The following is a 20882-nucleotide window of genomic DNA, read 5'->3' on the forward strand; positions in this document are numbered from 1 at the left end:
TGTGGAAAGTTAAAATCACCTATTATACCAACCTTATGTGTCTTGCAACATTCTTATTTCTCAGTTCCACCCATAATTCCTCACTACACAAGTTATTCAGTCTGTCCTGATGGGACTCAGCCATTACATTTTCCCTCATAATGCCACCCCTTCTCCTTTTATCCCTCCTGTTCTGTCATGTCTAAAACAATCCCAGACCCCGGAATATTGAGCTGCCAGTCCTGGCCCTCCTGGAATCAAGTCTCACTAATGGCTATAACGTCATAATTCCAGGTATTGATCCACGTCCTGAGCTCATTCACCTTTCCTACGATACTTCTTGCATTGAAATATACACAGCTCAGGACACTAGTCACACCATGCTCAATCTTTTGATTCCTGACTTTGTCTCAGGTCTTACCAACATCTATCTCCACAACCTCTCCACTATCTGTTGGCACTCTGGTTCCCAATCCCCTGCATCTCTAGTTTGAACCCCACCGCATAGCATTAACAAACCTTCCTGCTAGGGTATTAGTCCCCTTCCAGTTCAGGTACAATATGTCTCTTCTGTACAGATCCTTCCTTCCCTGGAAGAGAGCCAAATAATCCAAAAATCTTAAGACCCACCCTCCTTCACCAAAATGCTTGGCCGTATGTTAAACTATATAATCTTCCTATTTCCTATTTCTATCATGTGGCATGGGTAGCAATGCAGAGATCAGAACCCTGGAGGTCCTGCCCTTTAACCTAGCACCTAACTCCCTGAATTCCCCATGCAGAAACTCATCACTCGTTCTACCCATATCATTGGCCCATGACCTCTGGTTGCTCATCCTCCCACTTAAGAATGCTGATAATTTGATCTGAGATGTCCCATACCCTGGCACCTGGGAGGCAACATACCATCCAGGAATCTCATTCTCACCCACAGAACCTCCTTTCAGTTTCCTTAACTAATGAATCCCCTATCACCATAGCTCACCTCTTCATCCTCCTTCCCTGAGTCACAGAGCCAGATTTATTGTCTGAGACCTGAACACTGTGACTTTCTGCTTGGTCAAACCACCCCCCCCCAACAGTATTCAAAATAATATACCTGTTGTTGAGGGGAATACCCTTAATCCCTTTCCCCTTCCTGACTGTCACCAAGTTTCCTGTGTCCTGTACCTTGGGTGTAACTACCTCTCTATATGTCCTATCTATCATCTCCTCAACCTCCCAGATGACCTGGAGTTCATCCAGTTCCAGCTCCAACTGCTTAACATGGATTGTTCAGAGCTGCACTTCTCACAAGTGTAGTTGTCAGGGACACTGGACAACTTCCTGCCTTCCCACATCCTGCAAGAGGAGCATCCCACTATCCTGCCTGGCATCCTTACTGTCCTAAGCGAGCAAATATAAAGAAGGGGAGAGGGGAATCAAACTTCCATCTGCAGCTTTTTGTTTTTGCTTTTTCTGACTGAAGCCTTGCTTCGCTGAGGCCTAAAAATCTCCAGTTTAATTCTGTCCACTCTGATGATGGCTGCTGCAATAATGACCACTCCACTTGCCCCTGTCTTACTTTAATTTGTTCTTATGAATCAATCTCAAACATTGATTGGCTGTTGCTCAAAGCTCCATAAAACTGCCACGAGTCACTGCCTTAAATAGTCGATCAGTCAACCTGAGTGAATTACATCCTCTCAAGCTTTTGATCTTTGTGATTGGTCATTGGTCAAAGCTCTTGACGAGCAAGCAAGACAAACATCTTGCACTAAGGAAATTCTAATCTAAAGTTGGAAAGCTGCTCACCAACTTTAGGAAACACAAAGTACACAGCAGATGCTGTGGTCAAAGCAACATGTACAACACACTGGAGGAACTCAGCAGGTCGGGCAGCATCCGTGGAAATGAGCAGTCAACGTTGCAGGCCGAGACCCTTCGTCAGAACTGAAGAGGGAGGGGGCAGCGGCCCTATAAAAAAGGTGGGGGGAGGGTGGGAAGGAGAAGGCTGGTAGGTGCCAGGTGAAAAACCAATAAGAGGAAAGATCAAGGGGTAGGGGAGGCATGAACATTGAAATCTCCAACTTCTGGTAATTTCCTCCCTCTCCCTTCCCCCATCCCAGTTTCACTCTGCCTCCTCCTCCAGCTGGCTATCACCTCTCTCATGATTCTGCCTTCTTCTGCTACACATAGTGCTTTACTCTTACATTCCTTCTTCACCTTTCCTGCCTAACCACTCCCTGCTTCCCTCCCCCCACCCCTTGATCTTTCCTCTTATTGGTTTTTCACCTGGCACCTACCAGCCTTCTCCTTCACACCCCCCCCCCCCACCTTCTTTATAGGGCTCCTGCCCCCTCCCTCTTCAGTCCTGATGAAGGGTCTCAGCCCAAAACGTTGACCGCTCATTTCAACTGATGCCTCCCAACCTGCTGATTTCCTCCAGCATGTTGTACGTGTTGCACCAACTTTAGCATCCCTATTGTTGTTTTTACACATTTCCCTATTCTGCCTGCACATCTCAGTTGGAGATGTCGGAGGCAGAGTAGTATGGTGTCCCTACTCGGTAGGGATTGGCCTCACCTGTGTGCTGCCCTCCAGTGTTCAGTTGGTGAAATGACAGACTGGATTGCTGGAAACTGTACCATCAATTTGCAGGACATGTCACTCAGGATCTTGAACCATATATGTGTTTCTTTTGCGACTATTTTTTTTCACACTATTTTGAATGTGTTGCGTATGTTTTGCATCTTGGCTCCAGAGGAACGCTGTCTTGTTCAACTGCATGGTTGAATGATAATTAAATTTGATTTGAGTTGATCTGTTCTTGAATGTGCTCGTGGCTATGGGGGGTCTTTAATATAACCCCATCAGAGAGATTGCACTGTTCATATCCATATAGATTCAGTGGTTGAGTCATTAAGATTTTTGAGTATTTTTGCTGACCTTGGCTGCTTATTAAGGATGATTGGACTGGATCCCCCTCTAACAACAACAACAAATTGCATTGCATAATACTTTTAACACAAGATGCTTCAGAGGATAGAAAACAAAACATAAAATTTGATCTCAATAACAAATATTAGACAGGTGAGTACAGTGAAAGGGAATTTCATATGCACTTTTATGGAAAAACAGCAGTGAGATTTTTGGAGTGTATTCTCGAACTTCAGTTGACGCTATGCCCACTGGTGGAGATTGATGTAAACCAAGAATTCTCGAGGGCAACCAGAATTGTATGTTTGCAAAAACAGTGAAGGTACAAGAGCTGCAATGAATTCCAAGAATATAGAATATCATGCAGTGAGATATATTACTGGGATAGTATTAAACTAGTTTAGGTAATTACCAAGATAGGAAAAAGTTTGGGACAATGGAAAAGAGCAGACGTATGGATCGGGAGGTCTACTATGTCGGGAAATAAATAATCCTTTAGCAATGTCACCGTTGTTTAACTCTTACAACGATAGAGGTAAGAGTATAAACTCAGTGGTCACATTACTAAGTTCCTCCTGAACCTAATAAAATGGCCACTGAGTGTATGCTCAAGGCCTTCTGCTGTAACCCATCCACTTCAAGGCTGAATATGTTATGTGTTCAAAATGCTCTTCTGCACACCACTGTTATAACAGGTGGTTTTTGAGTTGCTGTCAGCTTGAACATTCTCTTCAGTCTGGCCATTCTCTTCTGACCTTTCTCATTAACAATGCATTTTTGCCCATGGAACTGCTACTCACTGGATGCTTTTTTATGTTTTGTTTTTCATACCATTCTCTGTAAAACTCTGGTGATTATTGTGTGAAAATCCCAGGAGATCAGCTGTTTCTGAGACCCTAATGAAGGGTCTCAGCTCTAAACCTTGACTATTTATTCTCATCCATAGATGCTGCCTGACATCTGGAGTTCTTCTACCACATTGTATGTATTGGTCCAAACTTCCAACTTCCGCAGTACCTCTTGTGTTTCTGAGGTACTAAAAACAACCCCATCTGGTACTAGCAATTATTCCACGGTCAAAATCACTTAGATCACATTTCTTCACCCAATCTGATGTTTGGTCAGAAAAACAATGTCTGCACACTTTTATGCATTGAGTTGCTGCCACATGATTGACTGATTAGATATTTGCATTAATGAGCAGGTGTACAGGTGTATCTAATAAAATGGCAAATGAGTTTACATCAAGGGTAGTGAGATAAAGAGAGGCAGGGAGAAAGGAGGTTGAGGAAGGCAAAAGAGTGAGAACACAGTCCATAATAAACAGGGATTGAGACATCCACAGAGATGGAGAGCAGGGCAGAATGAAAAAGAGGGAGAGAGGCAGAAATGGAACTTGATTGAAAAGGGCATCATGTATTGGAAATGTTGGTAGACAGATATGGAAAGAGACATGACAAAGCACAGAAAGCAGAGATGGAGCTCATAGCTCATAGATGGAGCTCAAGGCAATAGTGGTTATTAGAGACAGAAAGGGAAGTAGGTGTTTTGCTGTCCTACCACAATCCCCACTTTTCCAAAGAAGTTATTCTCTCTATTACACTCACTTTCCCCATGTTAGAAACACCACAAATAGTGAGTACCAGCAGAACTAGAAATGACATGGCAAGCAGTCAGTGAAGATTTATTTTTATTTTAATAATCAGAGGCACAGTTAGGGGAGTTGGAACCCAGACAAATGAACTGTTGCATATGGCTGAAGTCATATCCCAATGGGATTTTGGGGAGTCTCAGGCTGAAAAGCCATCCCGGGATCATGCACAGTTATGGGTAACAGCAATCAGTCCCATCGTCACACAGTCTTTTGCCTTCATTATAATCTTGATCACAAGGGAGTGCACTGCACGTTCCTTTGAGATATTTGCAGGTTATGGTGCTTGAATCTGAAAACCCAACATCAGCAAATACAGAGTTAATATGGGTATTGTTCAACATGGGAAAAAACAGAATTACATTTCCATGGTATCTTTGACAACCTCAGAGCATCACCTAACACTTGATGAAGGGCAATATTACAGAGGTGTATAAAATCGAGAATGGCTCAGATAGGCTGGATGCACAGAGCTGAGGGAATCAAGAACAGAGGGCTTAGATTGAATAGAACCCTGAGGGTCAACTTTTCCACCCAGAGCATTCTCCATATCTGCATAAAGTTTCACCCCAAAACGTCAACTGTTTATTCCTCTCCATTGATACTGACTGACCTATTGAGTTCCTCCAGCATTTTGAGTTTGTTACTCTGAATTTCTGGCATCTGCAAAATCACCTGTTTATGATTTTCTAGGGCATTGAGTAAAGAACATTAACATTTAAGACTCTTGGACAGGGAAGTTTTCGAGGGACAAAGTGCAGCAGCTTCAATGGGCATATTGGTCCACATGGACTAGTTGAGCCAAATGGCCTGTTTCCATGCTGTATGAATCTATCAATGTATGAATTTATCAATAGCCAGTGTTACAAAAATCACAGTCATTTTTTGTTTAACACAGCTGGATCAAATCAAATATACAATAACTACTGTTAGTCTTGATTTTAAAACTGATTGAAAGATAATTATTGACCCACGGAGAAATTTTCATTAATTTTTTTTTGTTTAGTGATAAAGCATGGAGTTGGCCCTTCAAGCCACACCACCCCAGGAAACCCACAACCCTGATTAACCCTAAACTAATCATGGCACAATTTACAATGACAAATTAGCCTACATGGAACATAGAACATGGACATCTACAGCACATTACAGGCCCTTTGGCCCACAATGTTGTGCTGACCATGTAACCTATTCAAGAAACTGCCCAGAATTTCCGTACCACATAGCCCTCTATTTTTCTAAGCTCCATGTACCTATCTAAGAATCTCTTAAAATGCCCTATTGTATCTGCCTCCACCACCATCGCCAACAGTGCATTCCAAGCACTTACCACTCTCTGTGTGAAGAACTAACCCCTGACATCTCTTCTGTACCTACTTCCAAGCACCATAAAACTATGCCCCCTCGTGTTAGTCATTTCAGCCCTGGGGAAAAGCCTCTGACTATCCATATGATCAATGCCCCTCATCATCTTATACACCTCTATCAGGTCACCTCTCATCCTCTGTCTCTCCAAGGAGAAAAGGCCAAGTTCACTCAATCAATTTTCTTAAGGCATGCTCCCCATTCCAGGTGACATCCTTGTAAATCTCCTCTGCACTCTTTCTATAGTATCCACATCCTTCCTGGAGTGAGGCAACCAGAATGCAGTACTCCAAGTATTAGCTGTTACGTCTTTGGACTGTAAGAGGAAAGCAGAACTCCTAGGAAAAACCCACATATTCCACAGGGATGGCCTTACAGAACGGTTCTGGATTTGAACTCTGAACTCCGGAACATCCCAAGCTGTAATTGTTTCGCACTAACCGTTGCTCTACCTATTCCCCCCAATTTGCTGTGCAGATGCTTATATGAATATGGTAAGAAATATTGACATTCGATCTGAGAAATAACAGTGCACATTTAATGATGCCCTGAAGAATATATGTTCAAATTTCAAAGTAAATTTATTATCAAAGTACTTATATGTCACCATATATTGCCCTGAGATTCATTTTATTGTGAGCATGTAAGTCTCTGACTTCGGCATTTCAGAATCTGCTCAATGAACCAATGAATGCATAGAGTCTGCATCAGCAGCAAACATTTGTTTGCACTGATCTTATTTATTTCCCCCATATCCATCATATTCCTCAAGATTCTTAAACTAAACTAAGGAGAAAATGAAATAACCAATGAATCCACCAGTTTGTGCATCTTTGGAATGTGGGAGGAATATGGAGCCCCAGGGGAACACAGAGAGAACATGCAAACTTCATACAGACAATGCTTGGGATCAGGGTTACTCATGGGGTGTAGGGGCCACAGGGCATCACTTGTATTCTCTCGTCCATTCTGATGACATTATGATTCAAGGGCCACCTGCTTCTCAATGCCATAAGTCTCTGGAGCAGATCACAATACAATGTATATACTGAATATATATTGTGGATAGGGATCAGAGAAAACACAAATGGACTCACCCACCAATTGGAGATCAGGTGGCAGTAACAGAAGAGCAAGAATAAGAACCAGCACTTTCATCATGGTGAGAAGAATTCTGTGAGTGAGCTGTGCTCCGTGAAGCAAAGGATGCATATTCGGTCTGGGTTGGGTTTTTCCTGGTTTTTGTCTATGGGTTGTGTGTGACGCAGGAACATGATTTTCTTTTTAAGTTATTTCTTAGCTCATTGAATATCATCTCTCTTTGAAGAAGTTTGCCAATTAGTTAAACATTTACTTGCGGAATGGAGCAGGTGCAGGGTAAGGCTCCCAAAGATCTTGAATCCAGTTGATTATCTATGAAGTTAATCCTCACTGAATAGGATCCAGACATCAAGTACTTCCTCTCAAGAACACATGATCAGTGCCTACCAGAAAACACCTGCATTGCTGCCTTTAATCAATAATTCTTGTTTGTGATACTTTGAAACAGCTAGTATGACCATACGTCCATCATGCCTTAGGATGAACCCAATCCTGGAGGGTGTATATATCTTCTCTCCCATTCTTTAAAGTTACAAGGTCAACTAATATCTGGGCTGCAGTATTAAGGCAACTTACAGAAAGAGCCAAATATTTCCATTTAACTCTAAAGCTCGCATCTACCTAACAATGTTGGTAGGTGTTGGAAATCCAAACATAAAATGCTGAAGGAACTCAGCAGGTCAGGCAGCATCTATGGAGAGGAATAAAGAATCAACATTTCTGGCCGAGACCCTTCATTAGGACTGGAAGGGAAGGAGGAAGAATTGAGAATAAGAAGGGGGTGGAGGAGTACAAGTTGGCAGATATTAAGATAACCCAGCTGAGGGGGAAGGTGGGTGAAGGAGGAGAATGAAGTGAGAAACTGGGAGGTGATAGATGGAATATGTATCTCCCTATTACAGTTGGAAGGGGATAGTTGATAGATAACTCTCAGCTTCTCACTTCGTCTTCCCTCCATTACCCACCCACCTCCTCCTCCTTACCTGGCTTCACCTATCACCTGCCAGCTTGTACCCCTTCTCCTCCACTCAACATTCTTATTCTGACTTGCTCCCTTCTTTTCTAGTCCCAATTAAGGGTCTTGACCTGAAAGATCGACTGTTTGTTCCTCTCCAATGAAAAGTAGTGTAGGCATGCCTTGTCTATGAAATAATCAGACCAATGCATCTCGGCTAAGTACAATACAACGAACTGAGTATTGGAAGCTCTAACATTCACATTAATTCACTGGTAATTTAAATGCTGATGTTGAACTTGAGCTTCACCATGGCTGCATTTCAGATTTCATTAGCTGCAGAATAGTGACTATCCTTGACATCCAAAAGACATTCAACAATGTGTCAACAAGGAGTCTGTTAAAACTGAAGTTAATGTTCATGGTTCAAAAATGGCTCTGGAAGAACTTAATCAGAATCTATTTCTTCAAAGGTACTGCTTGACCCATGGAGGTCTTTTACCTTTCAGTTTTTGTTCTAGATTCCAGTATCTGCACACTGTATTGTCCTGATGTTCACATTGTAGATCTCTCATTCTTAATGGAACAGAAGGACGTTGAAGTTTCAAATGCACATAGTGGCCACTTTATTAGGTACAGGAGGCACCTAAGAAAGTGGTCACTGAGTGTATATTTGTGGTCTCTGCTGCTGTAGCTCATTCACTTTAAGGTTCGACATGTGTGTTCAAAGATGCTCTTCTACACATCACTGTTGTAACACGTGGTTATTTAAGTTACTGTCACCTTCCTGTCAGTTTCAAATAGCTTGTCCATTCTCATCTGACCTCTCTCAGTAACAAGGTGTTTTTGCCCACAGAACTGCTGTTCACTGGATGTTTTTTTTTGGTTTTCGTACCATTCTCTGTAAAGTCTAGAGAACTTAGTGTATGAAAGTTCCAGAAGATCAGCAGTTTCTGAGATATTCAAACAACCACATTTGGCACTAACAAACATTCCATTGTCAAAGTCAGTTAGATCATATTTGTGATGCTTGGTCTGACCAACAACTGAACACCTTGATGAGGCCTGCACGCTTTTATGCATTGAGTTGCTGTCATATGATTGGCTGATCAGATGTTTGTACTAACGAGGTGTACAAGTGAATCTGATGAAGTGATCACTGGTTGTATATGATTGCATGTAAATGGCATCACACATAGACAGGGTGGTGTAGAAAACATTTTCAAATGCCTTTGTCAGTCAGGGTATTGAGTATGGGAGTTGCAATGTTATTTTGCAGTTGTACAAGATGTTGGTGAGGCCACATTTGGAATATCGTGTTTAGTTTTTGATCACTCTACTGCAGGAAAGATGCCATTAAGGTGAAAAGAATGCAAAGAAGATTTAACATGAAGTTGCTGGCACTTGTGGGTCTGTTGTGAGTTCGGGTCAGTTGAGATATTTTTCATTGGTGCCTAGAAGAATGTGAGTGTTCTTAGAGACAAATGTAAAATCAAGACTTATAATCACAGACTTATTTCCAGCTTTGGAAAATCAAGAACTAGAGAACAAAGGTTTAATTAGAATGAGAGGGCATTGATGTAATCAAAACCCAAGAGGCACTGTTTTCACCCTGTGATTGGCTGGTATATGAAATAATTTTCAAAGGAAGTTCTTGAGGTGGTTATAACAGCATGGTAGTAGCGCAATCACTCAAGTTGAGTATGATGTTTTCTCAAGGAATTTTCTATTGGTGGGTCCTCAGGTAGTTGTAGAGGCCAATCCAGGATCCACATATCTTGCTGCAGGGTGGGTTAGAGTAAGTGGTGGCTGTGGTTAATTGTTCAGTCTTTTGGTTGTTCAGCCTCTCCTTTCACCGCTGCCACCTGTTCTCTACGGCAAAATGGAGGTCATTCTATGTAGCGCAGCTCCCTCTTGAACAGATTTCCTCCAGGTGTATCTATTGAGTGCAATATCGTTTTTAGATGAAATGTTAAATTTCTTCAGGCTGATTTTGATGTTAACTGTGAAGCACTTCCTTTGTCCACCAGGGGCTCACTGACCTTCCTTCAATGGGGAGTAAAAAGATCTGTCTGGGGAGACATGATTTTGGCATCCAGATGACATGACCTATCTATCAGAGTTAGTGTTGCTTTATCATGTTGGCCTCTTCCAGTACACTGGTGTTAGTGCATCATTCTTCCAGCTGATCCTCAAAATCTTTCAAAAGGATCATTGGTGATACTGTTCCCGGGTTTTTAGGTGCCTGGTGGTTCAGGATTCAGCTCTGTACAGTAATGTAGGAAGGACAACTATTCTATAGACCAAAAATTTTGTTTGGACCTGTAGGTCACGACCTTCAAAGACTCTTTTCCTTAATTGTTCATAGACTCTACTAGCATGACTCACAATGGAATCATTTAAGAAGCATGGATAGGTAAGTTTGGGGAAGCAGGGAAATGGGACCAGGTTAATTGGGATCTTTACTGGCATGGGCAGTTGGGCTGAAACCTTATATAGATGAGACAAAGATTTAATTTCACCATGCAGCAGGGATTTAAAGGCAGTAGGACTACCCCCTTAACAAGAGGCATACTTAATTTATATGGAGCTGTTTTTAGTCTGGAACAGTTTGGGGGGGAAGGTGTAATCATAATATAACTCAAAGTTCATGATCCTTTTGTTCTTTATCTCTCTTCCAATTCATTGGGTTGTTTCCCAGTGTCGGAAATGTATAATGTTCATATTTGTCCTGCCTGGGTTCGTGCTCAATATTAATTTTTTCTTTTGAATCATCACTTAAGTTACACTGGACAACAAAGATTTTGCTTCCTGAATACCATTAGGAGTATCTTATGAATTTTGGACTACTGATCATGGAAATCTGCATGAAATTTCCCTATCACGCACCATTTTTTGAAATCACTTATGCTTATTATTTCAATTCATAATTCAAGTCAATTAAAATGTTGCGTACAACATTAACTGGAAAGTTTCCAATCGTGTCCAGGCATGCTTGGGCATGCTTAGGTGATGTGGCTGCTGCATGGCAGGACAGGTTTTAGTAATAATTATTGGATTCAGGACAGTAAGGATGGAATTTACTAACACCAGGCACAAAAATTTCTATGAAGGATTTTGATATTTGAGACAGATGCTTCCCAGAATAACTGATGCCAAGATTAAACAAAGCATTTTTGGTGGTCCACCCATCAAACAGGTCATCAATGACAGGCAATTTGAAGAATTTCTAGTGGGACCAGAGAAAATCACATGGAAGGCATTCAAGGAAGTTGTTAAAATTTTTCTGGGCTTCTACAGAGCAGCAAACTACATACAGCTGGTTGAAAACATGCTTCAACCATATAAAACCATGAAATGCAACATGTCACTAAAGATTCATTTTCTGCATTCCCATTTAGACTTCTTCCCTGCAAATCTTGGTGCTCTTAGTGACGATCATGGTGAAAGGTTTCACCAGAGCATTGCAGTCATGGAGAAAAGATACCAGGGCAACTGGAATCCATCAATGCTGACAAATTATTGTTGGACGCTTAAGCGAGAAGTCTCAGACACAGAGTACAAATGAAAACCATTAACAAAATATTTTGAACTTAGTTGAACTATTGCAAAGCATCAGCACCATTATGCAATTAAACACATTATATTCAATAAAAGTTAATTTGTTGTTTCTCCAAATTTCTATGTGATACAAGTAGTCTGAAATTATATTTGTGTTCATCTTCAAGCAGTCTATCATAAACAAAAAAAATTCTGAGGAAGCACCACTTCTGAAAAAATTTGTTATCCAGTATTATTAAGGATACACTCAGAAATCCTAGAGAAAACAAGTGGTGAAATTGAATGCCTTGCCCAGAATGCCAGAACAAAAGATCTGGAAATTAGATTCCACTCTCTGATGTCTTGGGTTGAGCACATACTAGGTTTTCATCTTGGCTCTCGCTCTGACCCAGATAGGGAAGAAGTAAAGCCAAAACTCTCACATAAATGGCTGGAGGCTGATCATTTAAGCTGATGCATGTTTGCCCTGCTTGTTGTTTCTTGTGCCCAACAGCACTCTGGTTTCCATACTCACAGGACATCATGACCATTCACTACATCCTTGTGCTTGTTGTTGCTGCTGCCTGCTGGGGTGAGTAAATGAACAGCTCTGGTTCTAATGGTAAAGCTCTGCTGAGGCTTCAAGGGTGGTGAGGAGAATGAGACAATGCCATAGACCCAGAAGAAGCATGAAGCAGGGCATTGGGGTGTATTCCTCAGAGTGGGCATTGTGGCTCACTTGGTAAAAAGAAGAGATATTGGCAGGGTCCCATGGTGAAGGATTTTCCAAAAGTCATACAGACCTAATGCACCCTCCTAGATACAGGTATGTGAGAGGAGGTTGGTTTGTGTGTGGAGGGGGGTCAGCTTCTGGGCAACACTAAATATGTAAGTGGTAAGGATCTGAGACCCCATCTATAACCTATCTAGAACATTTATATCTTGTATCTAGACAGGGTGGGGGAGAGAATAAGAGAAATAAGCATATGGATAAAGGCATTGTTGCATATGTGGGGTGTATGGGGCTGGATGCAGGAGGGCATTTGGGGTGTGGAGATCTCTAGATCCAATCCACTTCCCAGATATAAGGCACAGACATAGGGGTCAGAATTAGACAGGAGCTATTAAACAATTCGCACTTTGAGGATGGGGTGGGAATGGTGGTAGAGGGACTCCAGTAAAAGAGTTAGAAGCACCTTGACGGATACAGAGGAGGGGTTGTTTGCAGATTAGGCGTCTTTTCTCTGAAACAGGAAGGAGGGATTCGCGGGATCTTCTCACAGATACATCAAAGAGCGGTGCCCAGGTACGGGAGAAATAGAAATAAAAAAGCACTTTAGAGACTATCCCTAATATTGAAATATTAAAGTGACTTTAGATTGCAAGCGTAAGGAAGTGTGTGTGTGTTTCGGGGAAGGGGTTTGTTGGGTTCGTTTGTCCTTGCACCGCTACATACAGGGCGGAACGCATGAATTGGGGTATGAGAGAAAAATACAAGATAATTTTCTGATTCATACCGTCTGATATTCAAGTTTGACAAAGGTTGGAAAGTGAAACGTGGCCGCAAAGTAATTGTCCAGTCATTGCATGCAACGCCCTTCTCAATGACGTCTCCAACACTCACATTACAAACTGTGCTCCAGGCTGTTCGAAGACAGAAATGAGATTGTGTTGGGATGAAAACTAATCATCACTCTGCAGATCTCTCCATTGTGTGTCTCAGTTCTCAGTAATCTAATATTGAGGGTGTGTAGCAACAGCAAAATGGAGAATAGGTGTCTTGCAGTATTGGCGCATTTCTCTTCTCAGAAAGCCTCCTTGGCCAATGTAATTAAAACTTGTGCAAAAGATTCTTTTCAGAATGTCCTATATCCTAGCGCGTTTGATGAATATTGATTGAAGTAACTTCAGCTAACTAGATTTTCCAGTTTTCGTTAGAATTAGCTAGTAATGATATAGTCTTCTAGCTACAACTTTAGTTCGTAGTTTTCTCTTGACCTAGAGTTACTCATTTAACCCGTCGAGTTTGTTACGTATGCGCGGAACAAGAACGACAACTGTAAAGTATGATTAAACGTTTTTAGTGAGTCAATAATAGTAAAGGTACAATTTACAGTGTGGGGGAGACAAATCGAGACAAAATATGCCCATTTCAGTTCAAAGAGAGAAAAGGAGCCCTCAGCGCGCAGGAGGCATAATCGATTCACAGTATTTGCATGCGCACTTGCCACGTTCTCGCAATCGACCTGATACGGTACAGAGTCGATACTGCCCAATAGCGAGATCGTGAAAAGCCTCTGCCCTCTCCAAGTAGCCGTACAAATCCCCTCCTTCCAATCCCGTTTCCAGTTTTCATTTGGAAAGGGATGCAAATCGGCGTGTAACCGTGCGCTCTCTTTTCTCTGCAGCCCAAGCGCTTGAGTGTAACCATTGTGAATGCCTTGGCAAAGGGAAGAAATGCATTGATTCGGTTGTGTCCTGCGATTCTAATCACACCCAATGCATCGTGGTGTACTACGAACGCCGACCCTGTAAGTGACCGATCATAGCGGTGACCACGGCTCACTTCATCAATCACAATAATGCCACGATCTCAGTCCTTCAAGTGCAAAGATACAAAGATAGAGGGATATGGACATCGTGTAGGTAGGAAGGATTAGTATGTGGGTGTTTTTGATTTGCTTTTTAGTTGGATTGGCACAACATCGTGGGCCGAATGGCCAAATCCTGAGCTGTACTGTTCTATGTTCTATGACTTCTGAAATTGGGTGGCTGATTATGAGAAAAAGAACTATCAGGGTAGGGAACTCTAAAAGTATAAGATATAATTTAAAGGTTAGTTGGGGGAATATATAAAACTTACTTTTTTCCTCACAGAAGATGGTGGAAATTTTGAACCGTATGATTGTAATGTTTAAAATACATTTAGGAAGTTCAGTGGATAGATACAGTTTAGATAGACCTGTTCAATTGACCTGTTAAGTTCATGATTCTCTTGTCGTTTTATAAAAGGTATATGACTTTATTTATTTTTGTTTTCTATTTTCTGTAAGTGTCATTCTCTCCTCCTACTTTCTTATCTGTTCTCAAACTTTGCTTTCCTCTTTTTTTTTTGTATTTCTCATAGGTGACTATCTTTCCCCTTCGTTGTTCCTTAAGTTCCCTTTGTCTCATGAAACCGTACGAAATGGACCACGCGGCACAGAAATTCACTCGGAAACTAAACTACTGTACATGAATTCCTGTATGATCGAAGCATTACCTGTACCCTCGTGCCTATTAACATTAATTCGGGCTGTGCAGGGTCAGACTTTGAGTGAGTTTTAAAAAATGATGGACAGATTAGTGGATATTGAGCAGAGGTGACCAACGCTCTGGTGGGCGATCACCCTTTATTAAAGTGATTGGTCCAACCAGATTCCGTAGCAAATGTCCTTTTTAACTCTCGATTTATTACGATTTCTTTGCATACATTTTCTACTTTGAAAATATCCAACGATTCAGCCTCCATAACTCTCTGCAATATTGTACTTAAAATATTCAGGCCTTTCATCTCTACTACTTTCTAGGTGAGATAAACATTATCGCATCATCTATCCTGTCAAGCCCTTCTCAATCTCGTTTCATTAAGAATACATCCAATTCTTCTAATTTCCAATGAACATTAATCCAGTTTAGTCATAGACTCACAGAGTTATATAGTATGCAAGCGGATCATTTGGCCAAGTGGTCCATGCAGATCAAATTGTCTATCAGGGTTAATTACGTTTGACTGTGTTTTCCTATAATCTATCTAAACTATATCTATCCACTGACCTTCCAAAATGTATTTTAAACATGACAGTCATACCGTTCAATATTTCCACCATCTTCTGTGAGGGAAAAAAGTCAGTTTTATATATTCCCCCACTAACCTTTAAGTTATATCTTATACTTTTAGTCCCCTGCCCTGATAGTTCTTTTTCTCATAATCAGCTACCCAATTTCAGAAATCATAGAACAGTACAGTTCAGGATCAGGCCATTCAGCCCACAATGTTGTGCCAATCCAACTAAAAAGCAAATCAAAAACACCCACATACTAATCCTTCCTACCTAACCATGTCCATATCCCTCTACCTTCCTTACATCTGTGTGCCTCCCAAACATCTCTTAAAGGACTCTAATGTAGTTGTCCCTACCACCATGCCAGGCAATGCATTCAAGGCATCCATGACTCTCTGAGTAAAAACCTTCCCCATTGGACCAAGCCCCTCTCACCTTTAATGTATGCCCTCTAGTATTAGACATTTCAACTCTGAGAAACAGATACTCTCTATCCACTCCATCATAATCTTGTAAACCTCTATCAGATCTCCCCTCAGCCTCTGAGCTCCAGAGAAAACAACCCAAGTTTATACAATCTCTTGTGATAGCACATGTCCTCTAAACTAGGCAGCAATCTGGTAAATCTCTTTTGCACCCTCTCCAAAGCCCCAACATTCTTTTTATAGTGGGGCAACCAAAGTCGTACACAATATTCCAGATGTGGGCTAACCAGAATTTTATAATATTGCAACATAGCCTGCTGGGTTTTGAACTCAATGTATCGACTAATAAAAACAAGCATTCCAAAAGCTTTCTTAACCACCTTATCGACACTTTCAAGGAGCTATGAACATGGATCCCAAGATCTCTCTGCTCAGCAGCACTAAGGATATTGCCCTTAACAGTGTCCTGTCTCCTTGCATTTGCCCTACCTCACATTTATCTGGGTTAAACTCCACCTGCCATTTTTCAGCCCATATCTGCAACTTGACAAGCTGTATTTTTTGCCAGTCTATCCACAACTCCACCAATCATGATATCATCCTCAAATTTACTGACTCATCTACAGTTTCATCCAATAATTTATATACATTACAGACAGCAGAGGTCCCAGCACAGACCCCTGTGAACTTCACTAATTACAGACCTCCAGCTCAGATAAATCCTTGCATTCATTACCATCATCCTTGTGAACTTTATTCAAATAAGTTTTAAGATTTCTTAAGACTATTTTTGGATTTCAAATATGGTTTCATACCATGGCAAATTTGTACATAAGAACATAAGAAATAGGAGCAGGAATAGGCCATCTGGCCCATTGAGCTTGCTCCACCATTCAATAAGATCATGGCTATCTAACCATGGACTAATCTCCAACTACCTGCCTTTTCCCCATAACCCTTCATTCCCCTACTATGCAAAAATCTATCCAACCTTGTCTTAAATATATTTACTGAGGTAGCCTCCACTGCTTCATTGGGCAGAGAATTCCACAGATTCACCACTCTTTGGGAAAAGCAGTTCTTCCTCATCTTCATCCTAAATTTACTCCCCCAAATCTTGAGGCTATTTTTCCTAGTTCTAGTCTCACCTACCAGTGGAAACAACTTTCCTGCCTCTATCTTATCTATCCCTTTCATGATTTTATATGTTTCTATAAGATCTCCTCTTATCCTTCTGAATTCCAGCGAGCACAGTCCCAGGCGACTTAATTTCTCCTCATAGTCTGACCCCATTATCTCTGGAATAAACTTAGTGAAACCTCCTCTGCACCGCCTCCAAAGCCAGTATATCCTTCTTCAAGGAAGGAGATCAGAACTGCATGCAGTACTCCAAGATCACTTTTGTTCCTTTGACTCATTCAGTCATACCTTCCAAGTTAAAAACTTCCTCTCTATTCTTCATGGTAAGATTCACTAACTCACAGTTACCCACATTGTGTATGATTTGAGGATTCTACAAAGTTTCTAATGTCTTGTAATTTATTGTGATATTCCTTAGTAATGGTCACATCTTCCTCAAATTCCTATCAGGCATGAATTCATAATGATTTCTTTGATTGCTGAATTTCATTAGGAGGATCTCATTAAAAGGTATTGAATATCATAAAGTCTAAAGAGTAAACATGAGGTTTCATATGGTTGGAGAGTCTAGGACCAGAGGGCACAGCCTCAGAATAGAAGGACATCCCTTTAGAACAGCAATGAGAAAAAATTTCTTCAGACTGATAGTGGTCAATCTGTGGAATTCATTAGCACAGACAGCTGTGGATGCCAAGTCACTAGACATATTTAAAGCAGAGAGTGATGGGTACTTAATTTATAAGGGTTTCAAATGTTATGAGTCGAAGGCAGGAGAAAGGACAATAAATCAGACATGATAGAATGGCAGAGCAGACTAGATAGATGTCAAGGCCTAATTCTGCTCTTATGTCTGTTGATTTTTTGGTCATACAAGTTGTCAAGTGCCCCTTATGGAAACTAATACGCAACATATCCCATTGTGCTACAGTTTATTTCATTTGTTTATTTACTATTCTAAAGGCAGCATCAAATGATTTCTGTTCTCTCCCCACCCTGCTTTCACTGACCTATTTCAATAGTTTGATGGGTAGTAAATTAACAAATGTATTTTGCAACTTATCAATTGAATTGTGTTATTGGATTTGGTACCTCCTTAAAACTATTGTGGCAACTTAGTTTTCCACATTTGAAATTTGCATTGTTTATATATTTTATACATTCTTATAATTTATTCTTCTCTTCTCCATTTTACTCTAAATATCAATCCTTTTTCCTTCCCTGAAATACATTAGCCATTCATAAGATTTACAGCATTATATATATATATTTTAAACTAACTGATTGTATGTGCAGTCGACAATAGGCTGGTCCTGGACTTATTTCCACTTGGAATAATTTACTTATTATTACTTAACTATTTCTGGTTTTATATTGCTATATTTCTACACTATTCTTGGTTGATGCGACTATAATGAAACCCAGTTTCCCTTAGGATCAATAAAGTATGTCTATCTATCTGTCTGTAAATCATCTACAGCAGGGGACTAATTCCCTTTAAAATTAATTAAGACCATAAGACAAAGGAGCAGAATTAGACAATTTGGCCCATCAAGGTCTGCTTTACCATTCAATCATGGCTGATCCTTTTTCTCCCCATCCTCAACCCCACTCCCCAGAACTTTTGATGCCATGTCCAATTACAAACTTATCAATCTTTGCCTTAAATGCACCCAATGACCCAACTTCCACCGTTGCCTGTGGTAACAAATTTCACAAATTCATCACCCTCTGGCTAAAGAAATTTCTGCACATCTCTGTTTTAAATGGATGGTCCTCTATCCCGAGGCTGTACCTTCTTGTCCTAGACTCTCCCACCATGGGAAACATCCCTTTCACATCTGCTCTGTCTAGGCCTTTCAATATTCAAAAGGTTTCAATGAAATCCACCCTCATCCTTCTAAATTACAGCATGTACAGACCCAGACTATCAAATGTTCCTTACATAATAACCCTTTCATTTCTGAAAACATCCTTGTGAACTTCTTCTGAGCCATCTCCAATACCAGCACATTTCTCCCAGATGACCAGTCCAAAACTGCTCATAATAGTCAAGGGTAAGGCCTCACCTGTGGCTTATCAAGCCTCAGCATCACATCTCCTCTGTACCTACTTCCAGGCACCTTAAAACTATGCCCTCTTGTGCTAGCCATTTCAGCCCTGGGAAAAAAAGCTTCTGACTATCCACATGATCAGTGCCTCTCATCATCCTATATACCTCTATCAGGTCACATCTCATCCTTCACGGCTCCAAGTAGAGAAGGCCGAGTTCACTCAACCTATTCTCATAAGGCATGCTCCCCAATCCAGGCAACATCCTTGTAAATCTCCTCTGCACCCTTTCTATGGTTTCCACATCCTTCCTGCAGTGAGGCAACCAGAATTGAGCAGAGTACTCCAAGTGGGGTCTGACCAGGGTCCTATATAGCTGCAACATTACCTCATGGCTCTTAAACTCAATCCCATGATTGATTAAGGCTAATGCACTGTATGTCGCCTTAACCACAGAGTCAACCTGCTCAGCAGCTTTGACTGTCCTATGGATTTGGACCCCAAGATCTCTCTGATCCTCCACACTGCCAGGAGTCTTACCATTAAAGCTATATTCTGCCATCAAATTTGACCTACCAAAGTGAACCACCTCACACTTATCTGGGTTGAACTCCATCTGTCACTTCTCAGCCAGTCTTGCATCCTATCAATGTCCCGCTGTAACCTCTGACAGCCCTCCACACTGTCCACAACACCCACAACCTTTGTGCCATCAGCACACTTACTAACCTATCCTTATACTTCTGCATCCAGGTCATTTTTTAAAATTACAAATAGTAAGGGTCCCAGAACAGATCCCTGAGGTACACCACTGGTCACTGACCTCCATGCAGAATATGACCCATTTACAACCACTCTTTGCCTTCTGTGGGCAAACCAGTTCTGAATCCACAATCCAATCTATACAAGGGGACAATGCTTTGTGGATCCATACACCTTCCTTCTCACCATATCCTTTGATGCCCTGACTGATCAGGAAATGATCAACTTCTGCATTGTGTATACACATGGACTTGGCCTCCACCATAGTTTGTGGCAAAGCAATCCACAGATTCACTACTCTCTGGCAAAAAAAAAAAATACCCTCCCTCTGTTCTAAAAGTTCACCCCTCAGTTTTGAAGCTGTGCCCTCTAGTTCCAGATATCCCCACCTTAGGAAACATCCTCTCCACATCCACCCTATCTAGTCCTTTCAATATTTGGTACATTTCAATGAGATCCCCAAGCATTCTTCCAAATTCCAATGAATACAGGCCCCAAACCGCCAAACGCTCCTCATATATTAACCCCTTCATTCCCAGAATAATTCTTGTGAACCTCCTCTGGACTTTCTCCAAAGGCAACACATCCTTACTGAGATATGGGGCCGTAAAACTGTTAACAATACTCCAAGTGCAGTCTGATTAGTGTCTCATAAAGCATCAGAATTTTCTCCTTGCTTTTATGTTCTATTCCCTTTGAAATAAATCCCAACATTGCATTTGCCTTCTTTACCACAGACTCAACCTGTAAGTTAACCTTCTGGGAGTCTTGCACAAGGACTATCAGCTCACGCTGCTGCTCTGATGTTTGAACCTTCTCCTCATTTAGATAATAGTTTGCACTATTGTTCCTTTTACCAAAATGCATCTGCATATATTTCCCAACACTGTATTCCATCTGCCATTATTTTTCACCCATTTTTCCAATTTGTCCAAGTCCTGCCGAAATCACATTACTTCCTCAGCACCACCTACTGCTCCACCTTCTTATCATCCACAAATTTTGCCACAAAGCCATTAATTCCATTATCTAAATCATCACAAACAATGTGAAAAGTAGTGGTCCCAATACTGACCCCTGAGGAACACCTCTAGTCACCGGCAACCAACCAGAAAAGGCTCCTATTTGCTGCGTCCTGCTTGTCAGCTATTCTGCTATCCATGCCAGTATCT

General features: G+C 41.2%; 1 protein-coding gene across 1 annotated transcript in view; it reads left to right on the plus strand.

The window, feature by feature from the left end:
- Nucleotides 1-20882, plus strand: part of LOC132405890 (weak toxin CM-9a-like) — a 51704-nt gene that overhangs the window by 24915 nt on the left and 5907 nt on the right. The window contains exons 2-3 of the mRNA XM_059990874.1: nucleotides 12048-12102; nucleotides 13919-14041. Of these exons, the coding sequence (XP_059846857.1) occupies nucleotides 12054-12102; nucleotides 13919-14041 (172 nt within the window). The 5' untranslated portion in view covers nucleotides 12048-12053. The remainder of the gene's footprint in view (nucleotides 1-12047; nucleotides 12103-13918; nucleotides 14042-20882) is intronic.

Source organism: Hypanus sabinus, chromosome 16 (genome assembly GCF_030144855.1).
Source record: "Hypanus sabinus isolate sHypSab1 chromosome 16, sHypSab1.hap1, whole genome shotgun sequence".
Classification (NCBI taxonomy): domain Eukaryota; kingdom Metazoa; phylum Chordata; class Chondrichthyes; order Myliobatiformes; family Dasyatidae; genus Hypanus; species Hypanus sabinus.